This window comes from Oncorhynchus keta, unplaced genomic scaffold (genome assembly GCF_023373465.1).
Source record: "Oncorhynchus keta strain PuntledgeMale-10-30-2019 unplaced genomic scaffold, Oket_V2 Un_contig_8107_pilon_pilon, whole genome shotgun sequence".
NCBI lineage: Eukaryota > Metazoa > Chordata > Actinopteri > Salmoniformes > Salmonidae > Oncorhynchus > Oncorhynchus keta.
The window spans coordinates 10,157-20,000 of record NW_026289864.1 but is presented as its reverse complement, the minus strand read 5'-3'; the positions used below and the strand labels follow the sequence as shown (position 1 = coordinate 20,000).

Here is a 9,844-nt window from a genome sequence, read left to right as displayed (position 1 = left end):
GCTACCTGCCGCCCTCTAACCACTAGGCTACCTGCCGCCCCTCTAACCACTAGGCTACCTGCCGCCCTCTAACCACTAGGCTACCTGGCCCCTCTAACCACTGCTACCTGCCCCTCTAACCACTAGGCTACCTGCCGCCCTAACCACTAGGCTACCTGCCGCCCCTCTAACCACTAGGCTACCTGCCGCCCCTCTAACCACTAGGCTACCTGCCGCCCCTACATAACATAACAACACCGAAGTATCGTGTTAATATCATCATTCCCAGCCCTTACAAAGACACACGTATACAAGTACAATCTACTTCATTTACAGACCTCAATATCCTAGAGGATTCTGACTTCCTGACTCTATTCCCACCATTCACTGCTCCATCAGGGCCCTCGCCGACTAATCACCTGCCCTTGTGATGCAGTACAATCACAATATAGGTCTGATTTCATCACTAGCGTAGGCAGGTAGTGCGCCTCTCATACCCTGCTGGCCTATCGCTGAAACGTGAATGCATTTTGATTGTAATTAAATGCTAAAAGGATGGCTCTAAAAGCTAGCTCGCTGTATAGACGAGAGCCACTTGGCTTGATTGCTCGCTGTTGTTAGTGGTTAGCACGTGGGCTAGCGGTTAGCATCCGCGTTTCCTATTGATCTGATGATGACCTTGCTGTTTTTGTTGTAACCATGTGCAATGCAGTGCTATCAATTAAGCCTGTCGACGTGTGTGTTATGAATGTATGGGTGGGAAGGTGTTTGTCTGTGCGTGTTGATAGTCTAAAGTGGCGTCCTCCACTTGTCATTCATCTGCACTGAGACGATTTTCAATGAAGGAAAGGAGACGAGTCGAGGATGCTACATTAGAGAGTTGGGATGCACCCAATGTGTTTCTCCACAGAATTCAGTCTGGTTTAGTTGCAACACTAATGCATGTTCTCTCTCTCAGGTGACGGAGTATCTCAACGGTCAGGAGTCTGCCAAGACTGCCAGGGTAAGTTTCTCTTGCTCCCTCTCTCTCTACATCTCTACCTCTCCCCTTTCTCACTTTTCTCCCTGTTTCGTACTAGCTCCCTCTCTCTCTCTCGCTACCTCTCTCTAACTCTCTCCCTCTTTCTCACTTTTCTCTCCCTGTTTCATACTAGCTCCCTCTCTCTCGCTACCTCTCTCTCTCTAACTATATCCCTCTTTCTCACTTTTCTCTCCTGTTTCGTACTAGCTCCCTCTCTCTCTCTCGCTACCTCTCTCTCTAACTCTCTCCCTCTTTCTCACTTTTCTCTCCCTGTTTCATACTAGCTCCCTCTCTCTCTCGCTACCTCTCTCTCTAACTCTCTCCCTCTTTCTCACTTTTCTCTCCCTGTTTCGTACTAGCTCCCTCTCTCTCTCTCTCGCTACCTCTCTCTCTAACTCTCTCCCTCTTTGTCACTTTTCTCTCCCTGTTTCGTACTAGCTCCTTCTCTCTCTCGCTACCTCTCTCTAACTATATCCCTCTTTCTCACTTTTCTCTCCGTTTCATACTAGCTCCCTCTCTCTCTCCCTACCTCTCTCTAACTATATCCCTCTTTCTCACTTTTCTCTCCTGTTTCGTACTAGCTCCCTCTCTCTCGCTACCTCTCTCTAACCCTCCCTCTTTCTCACTTTTCTCTCCCTGTTTCGTACTAGCTCCCTCTCTCTCTCGCTACCTCTCTCTAACTCTCTCCCTCTTTTCTCACTTTTCTCTCCCTGTTTCATACTAGCTCCCTCTCTCTCTCGCTACCTCTCTCTCTAACTATATCCTCTTTCTCACTTTTCTCTCCCTGTTTCGTACTAGCTCCCTCTCTCTCTCGCTACCTCTCTCTCTAACTATATCCCTCTTTCTCACTTTTCTCTCCCTGTTTCAGTACTAGCTCCCTCTCTAACTCTCTCCTCTTTCTCACTTCTCTCCCTGTTTCGTACTAGCTCCCTCTCTCTCTCTCGCTACCTCTCTTTCTAACTCTCTCCTCTTTCTCACTTTTCTCCCTGTTTCGTACTAGCTCCCTCTCTCTCTCGCTACTTCTCTCTAACTATATCCCTCTTTCTCACTTTTCTCTCCCTGTTTCGTACTAGCTCCTTCTCTCTCTCGCTACCTCTCTCTCTAACTATATCCCTCTTTCTCACTTTTCTCTCCTGTTTCATACTAGCTCCCTCTCTCTCTCCCTACCTCTCTCTAACTATATCCCTCTTTCTCACTTTTCTCTCCCTGTTTCGTACTAGCTCCCTCTCTCTCTCGCTACCTCTCTCTCTAACCCTCCCTCTTTCTCACTTTTCTCTCCCCTGTTTCACTAGCTCCCTCTCTCTCGCTACCTCTCTCTCTAACTCTCTCCCTCTTTCTCACTTTTCTCTCCCTGTTTCATACTAGCTCCCTCTCTCTCTCGCTACCTCTCTCTAACTATATCCCTCTTTCTCACTTTTCTCTCCCTGTTTCGTACTAGCTCCCTCTCTCTCTCGCTACCTCTCTCTAACTATATCCCTCTTTCTCACTTTTCTCCCTGTTTCGTACTAGCTCCCTCTCTCTCTAACTCTCTCCCTCTTTCTCACTTCTCTCCCTGTTTCGTACTAGCTCCCTCTCTCTCGCTACCTCTTTCTAACTCTCTCCCTATTTCTCACTTTTTTCTCTCCCTGTTTCGTACTAGCTCCCTCTCTCTAACTATATCCCTCTTTCTCACTTTTCTCTCCCTGTTTCGTACTAGCTCCTCTCTCTCGCTACCTCTCTCTCTAACTATATCCCTCTTTCTCACTTTTCTCCCCTGTTTCATACTAGCTCCCTCTCTCTCTCCCTACCTCTCTCTAACTATATCCCTCTTTCTCACTTTTCTCTCCTGTTTCGTACTAGCTCCCTCTCTCTCTCTACTAACCTCCCTCTCACTTTTTTCTCTAACTCTCTCTCCTCCTCTCTCTCTAACTCTCTCCTCTTTCTCACTTTTCTCCCCTGTTTCATACTAGCTCCCTCTCTCTCTCGCTACCTCTCTCTAACTATATCCCTCTTTCTCACTTTTCTCTCCTGTTTCGTACTAGCTCCCTCTCTCTCTCGCTACCTCTCTCTCTAACTCTCTCCTCTTTCTCACTTTTCTCTCCCTGTTTCATACTAGCTCCTCTCTCTCTCGCTACCTCTCTCTCTAACTATATCCCTCTTTCTCACTTTTCTCTCCCTGTTTCCGTACTAGCTCCCTCTCTCTCGCTACCTCTCTCTCTAACTATATCCCTCTTTCTCACTTTTCTCTCCTGTTTCGTACTAGCTCCCTCTCTCTAACTCTCTCCCTCTTTCTCACTTCTCTCCCTGTTTCGTACTAGCTCCCTCTCTCTCTCTCTCTCGCTACCTCTCCTTCTAACTCTCTCCTCTTTCTCACTTTTCTCTCCCTGTTTCGTACTAGCTCCCTCTCTCTCGCTACCTCTCTCTCTAACTATATCCCTCTTTCTCACTTTTCTCCCTGTTTCGTACTAGCTCCCTCTCTCTCTCGCTACCTCTCTCTCTAACTATATCCCTCTTTTCTCACTTTTCTCTCCCTGTTTCGTACTAGCTCCCTCTCTAACTCTCTCCCTCTTTCTCACTTCTCTCCCTGTTTCGTACTAGCTCCCACTCTCTCTCGCTACCTCTCTCTAACTCTCTCCCTCTTTTCACTTTTTTCTCCCTGTTTCGTACTAGCTCCTCTCTCTCTCTCGCTACCTCTCTCTCGAACTCTCTCCCTCTTTCTCACTTTTCTCTCCCCTGTTTCATACTAGCTCCCTCTCTCTCGCTACCTCTCTAACTCTCCCTGTTTCGTACTAGCTCCCTCTCTCTCGCTACCTCTCTCTAACTCTCCCTGTTTCATACTAGTTTCTCTCTACCTTCTAACTCTCCCTGTTTCATACTAGCTCCCTCTCTCTCTCGCTACCTCTCTCTAACTCTCCCTGTTTCGCTAGCTCCCTCTCTCGCTACCTCTAACTCTCTCCTGTTTCACTTTTCTCTCCCTGTTTCTAGCTCCCTCTCTCTCTCGCTACCTCTCTAACTCTCCCTGTTTCTAGCTCCTCTCCCTTCTAACTCTCTCCTTTCTCACTTTTCTCTCCCTGTTTCGTACTGCTCCCTCTCTCGCTACCTCTCTCCCTCTTTCTCACTTCTCCCCTAACTCTCTCCCTCTTTTCTCACTTCTCTCCCTGTTTCGTACTAGCTCTCTCTCTAACTCTCTCCCTCTTTCTCACTTTTCTCTCCCCCTGTTTCGACTAGCTCCCTCTCGCTACCTCTCTCTACTCTCTCCCCTTTTCTCACTTTTCTCCCCTAACTCTTCCCTCTAGCTCACTTCTCTCCCTGTTTCTCTAGCTACTCTCTCCTACCTCTTTCTCAACTCTCTCCCTCTTCTCACTTTTCTCTCCCTGTTTCTTTCTCACAATACAAATTCAGCCTGGCTTTATTAGCATGACAGGTAAACAGTGTTTCCAAAGCTGTAATTACAACTACTAGTAGAAGAAAGGAGCCCTTCATTTCTCTGCTCCCTCTGTCTTTCTCTCCACCTGTCTGTTCTCTGAAGACGTGACACATCTCATTGGCAGGCAGTGCTGTCCTAAATGGACGCTGGCCCACAGTCTGTGCAGGCCCACGCTGATGGAAAGAAAGCAAGAGAGGGAGAGGGAGAAAGGGATAGATGGCATCCACATGGCACACAGGACTCTTGCCCACCTCCACACACCCCGGGTCCGTTTGCCCACCTCCACACACCCCGGGTCCGTTTGCCCACCTCCACACACCCCGGGTCCGTTTGCCCACCTCCACACACCCCCGGGTCCGCTTGCCCACCTCCACACACCCCCGGGTCCGCTTGCCCACCTCCACACACCCCCGGGTCCGCTTGCCCACCTCCACACACCCCGGGTCCGCTTGCCCACCTCCACACACCCCCGGGTCCGCTTGCCCACCTCCACACACCCCCGGGTCCGCTTGCCCACCTCCACACACCCCAGGGTCCGCTTGCCCACCTCCACACACCCCCGGGTCCGCTTGCCCACTCCCCACACACCCCGGGTCCGCTTGCCCACCTCCACACACCCCCAGGTCCACACACCCCGGGTCCGCTCGCCCACCTCCACACACCCCAGGGTCCGCTCACCCACCTCCACACACCCCAGGGTCCGCTCACCCACCTCCACACACCCCAGGGTCCACTCACCCACCTCCACACACCCCCGGTCCGCTCACCCACCTCCACACACCCCGGGTCCGCTCACCCACCTCCACACACCCCAGGGTCCGCTCGCCCACCTCCACACACCCCCAGGGTCCGCTCGCCCACCTCCACACACCCCAGGGTCCGCTCGCCCACCTCCACACACCCCAGGGTCCGCTCGCTCCCCTCCACACACCCCAGGGTCCGCGCTCCTCCACACTCCCCAGGGTCCGCTTGCCCACCTCCACACACCCCAGGGTCCGCTTGCCCACCTCCACACACCCCAGGGTCCGCTTGCCCACCTCCACACACCCCAGGGTCCGCTTGCCCACCTCCACACACCCCAGGGTCCGCTTGCCCACCTCCACACACCCCAGGGTCCGCTTGCCCACCTCCACACACCCCAGGGTCCGCTCGCTCCCCTCCACACACCCCAGGGTCCGCTTGCCCACCTCCACACTCCCCAGGGTCCGCTCGCCCACCTCCACACACTCCAGGGTCCGCTTGCCCACCTCCACACACCCCAGGGTCCGCTTGCCCACCTCCACACACCCCAGGGTCCGCTTGCCCACCTCCACACACCCCAGGGTCCGCTTGCCCACCTCCACACACCCCCGGGTCCGCTTGCCCGCCTCCACACACCCCAGGGTCCGCTTGCCCGCCTCCACACACCCCAGGGTCCGCTTGCCCACCTCCACACACCCCAGGGTCCGCTTGCCCACCTCCACACACCCCAGGGTCCGCTTGCCCACCTCCACACACCCCAGGGTCCGCTTGCCCACCTCCACACACCCCCGGGTCCGCTTGCCCACCTCCACACACCCCAGGGTCCGCTTGCCCACCTCCACACACCCCCGGGTCCGCTTGCCCACCTCCACACACCCCCGGGTCCGCTTGCCCACCTCAACACACCCCAGGGTCCGCTTGCCCACCTCCACACACCCCAGGGTCCGCTTGCCCACCTCCACACACCCCAGGGTCCGCTTGCCCACCTCCACACACCCCAGGGTCCGCTTGCCCACCTCCACACACCCCAGGGTCCGCTTGCCCACCTCCACACACCCCCGGGTCCGCTTGCCCACCTCAACACACCCAAGGGTCCGCTTGCCCACCTCCACACACCCCAGGGTCCGCTTGCCCACCTCCACACACCCCAGGGTCCGCTTGCCCACCTCCACACACCCCAGGGTCCGCTTGCCCACCTCCACACACCCCAGGGTCCGCTCACAGCACAGCAACCAATCCAAACGCAGGTGGTTCTACCTGTTTAGGTACACTAGCCAATCGTCTAGTCAGGTGACAGAGCATATACAAAACTTATCAGCCCAGTTTCATTATCCTTGCACCGCTCAATCCTAATACTCCTAGTTATACAGTAACTATTTACTGTATCTTGCCCAAGAGCATAGCCCAATGACCTTATATAGTTTAGTTTGTCTAATTTGGGGTGCTTATTTTACCTGCTTTATGGTAAACAGGTGGCATCCATTTATCCTCCTTAAACACTGTGACCTTCAAGAAGGCACCGTTCTCTTCAGCAGCAAGACAAACGCTCTCACTGCTTTGACATATTGTCCAATCACACAACGCCATGCTCAAACAATCGTCCAATCAAAGGCAAAGTTGGTGTAAATGAGATGTAGTTCTCCAAAAGGCTGCTAGGAGTGACGATGCATCGACGGAAGAGAAACAGGAAAAACAACATTGACAACATGGCAGCCGCTTCCTAACGACTAGCGTAAATTAGCATGGTCGCTAATTGGCTGTGAATCGTCATGTTAACAGCTGAACACACGCTGCTGATGATGAGAGGAGGGGGCCTTGGTTGGTGTCGTGAAACATCTCTCACACACACACAACTTCTTGCGTTCCCACCTAGAATGCCCCCTCACACACACTACCACCGCACTTCCCATTGCGCGTCAAACGGAACGTTTAGCAGGAAATTGCCTGGATGCTTGATGAGGGATGAAGAGCTCAGCGGAGTGAATTTAATGGAATAGAGGGAATAGACAGGGATGCGGCTGAAGCACCGGGGCCCTTCTGGAAAGGATTAAATGATGATGCTCCCCTGGTTCTGACTGGGGTGTGAGAGTACACTGATGGTCTCTCTATACCTCTCTCTCTCTCTACCTTTCAACCTCTGTCTACCTGTCCCTGTCTCTACGGCTACCTCTCTCGCTGTCTCGCTCTCTCTTGCTCTCTCTTGCTCTTGCTCTTGCTCTCTCTTGCTCTTGCTCTCTCTTGCAATTGCTCTCTTTTGCTCTCGCTCTCTCTCGCTGTCTCTCTCTCTCGCTCTCTCTCTTGCTCTCTCTGTCTCGGGGCGGGGCTGAGCTGAGGCTCCGCATTTGAACTGAAGGTTAATTGAGACTGTTGCTTGTCTGTTTTATTGTCAGCTATTCACTAAGCGCTCATGGTCTTTTCTGTCTCATGTTTTATCTCAGCTCAACATCTGGCGCTACGGAGACTTCCGTGACGACGACGCAGACGAGTTTGGCTACAAACTAAAAAAATGAAAAGCGCATGGCGCCATTCCAAAGACCAACGCGGAAGACGAGATGCACTCATTGGACGAGAAAAAGTGACAGAAAACGATTCAACGAAAATAAAACAAAGTAAAGGACAAGCATTGTCTCTCTCTCTTCCTTTTATTCCATGTTCATCCTCCTGGTCCTCTCTCCTGCTACTCTGCGCATCCCTTCCTCATCCTCATCCTCCTCCTCCCTCCTGACTCTGAAAGAGCACGCTAAAGCTATGAACTCATAAAAACAGTGACTGTCCAATCCTTCCTCTTCTCCACCCTTCCTGAGCCACTACCAGTTGTTTTTATCATGTCCCCCCCCTGCTGCAGAGCTCCGTTAATTGCCATGTCATCCTTTCCTGGTTAGTGATGTCATACGCCCACACTAATCATGCGCATCGCTACCTTACCCTATCCCTACCACAGCCAATCCCTCCTATCCGTTGTACAGGAAAGGGGCTAGGCCTTGAGAAGAGGATCCATTCACTTTTATTATTAACAGCTTTGACAGGAAATGAATAATGCTATGTTTTATGAAGTTCATTTTAAAAAGCTAGCTCGAGATTCACACCAACCGGACAAGGTTATTTCTGTCCTTGATGTATACCTATGTGATATGACATTTAATGACGTTTATGTTGGGAGTGTTTTATTCTCGTCTTTCTTCTTCTCTCTCTCTCGTGGCCAGAACACCTTGACAAACAGCATTTTCTCATCTTCCTCCTCCCTCTTTCTGTAATGTTTACATATGATGGTGACATGATGATCTCTCTCTCTGTCTCTGTCTCTGTCTCTCTCTCTCTGTCTCTGTATGCCGTAGCAGAAACAGTGTTTGAATTTGTTTCCTTATGACAGCCCTTGTCGTTGTATTAAAAAATTCTGCTGAATAAAAATGAGCAAATGATTAAAAAGAAGCATGTTGTTACTGGAATTAAATCACCAAACAGTCAACGCTGCTAGATTTCACCAAGGATTGTTAATGTCCTTAGCCTGGTTTAAACCAGACCGGATGCTGCGCTCCCCATTTAAATCATGCTGAGCGCATCTTTCAGTATGGTTTTACCAGGCTATGGTGTCCTAGTTCTACTCAAAGGACTTAAAAGTACCAGAGCTACTTTTGGTAGGTCACCTCTTCCATTTAAATGACTCTTACACACCTTGATCTCATTTGCATCTTAAATAAGCCTTGTTGTTACCACAGAATGACACAGCACACGCGACTGTACTAGATATATTTTAACATAGGTGGCTGGTTAGTGTCACATTTATTAGCATCAGTTCAGACAGTACGTAGGTTGAGCAACGACTCAAGTACAAGTTGAAGTACTGACTACACAGCATTTTGAATGCAAAAATAAATGTACACCTTGGATATGTAAATGTTGCCATGCATAGAGTTTTGTGTACATATTTTATGATCACATCACTGTACAACAGGGAATAGCAACTCCGGTCCTGGAGAACTGTAGTGGATGAATGGTTTTGTTTCATGCTGAAAGTAACAACTGATTCAGCTATTAAATCCACAAAGTGTTCAATAGTCTTTAGTTATTTAAGAGCATTATCAGTTAAATCAAGTCTTTTAGAGCTACGTTTACATTTAGACACTCTTATCCAGAGCCACTTCCAATTAGTACATTCATCTGAAGACGTGAAACAAAAGCCTAGCTGCAGTGTTGTCGTCCCTCCACTATTACCCTCAAGTGTCTTCAACCAGAGATCCATGTGGTTCACCCACCCACCTCCTAAGAGGACCTGACACCTTTGTCCATGTTCTATTTTAGATCCTATTTGATATACACAAGTACCTCAGAGGAGGGGCTAGCAAGGGATCCTTTTAGACACCAGTCTTCATTTCCTGCCCCGCCAACCAATCAGGCAAGGCCTTACTCATTTAGCACAAATCAGAGATGGCTTTATTCATTTTTCACAAGTGACTGGCACAAATTATGGGGTGGCAGGATGAGGCAATATGCTCCAAGGGCAACTATGAGCTCTGTCGCACGTTGCCTTCTTCAGCCACTTGAGTCAACTACTGAGTCTGATGACTAGGCTTTAAAAGCCTTCTCTTTTCTCACTCCCTCTCTCGTCCTCTATCTCTTTCTCTCTCTCTTTTACAGGCACCATTCTTTTCACGCCTGGCTGCTCCTCCAGACTGATGTGATGTCTATTAGGGCACCTG

General features: G+C 50.6%; 1 protein-coding gene across 1 annotated transcript in view; it reads left to right on the top strand.

Moving 5' to 3' along the window:
* Positions 1–8,576, top strand: part of LOC127926723 (staphylococcal nuclease domain-containing protein 1-like) — a gene marked incomplete at its 5' end in the record, with an annotated part of 298,204 nt that extends 289,628 nt beyond the window's left edge. The window contains 2 exons of the mRNA XM_052512234.1: positions 938–982; positions 7,586–8,576. Coding sequence (XP_052368194.1) covers positions 938–982; positions 7,586–7,657 — 117 coding nt within the window. The remainder of the gene's footprint in view (positions 1–937; positions 983–7,585) is intronic.
* Positions 8,577–9,844: the final 1,268 nt, after the last annotated feature.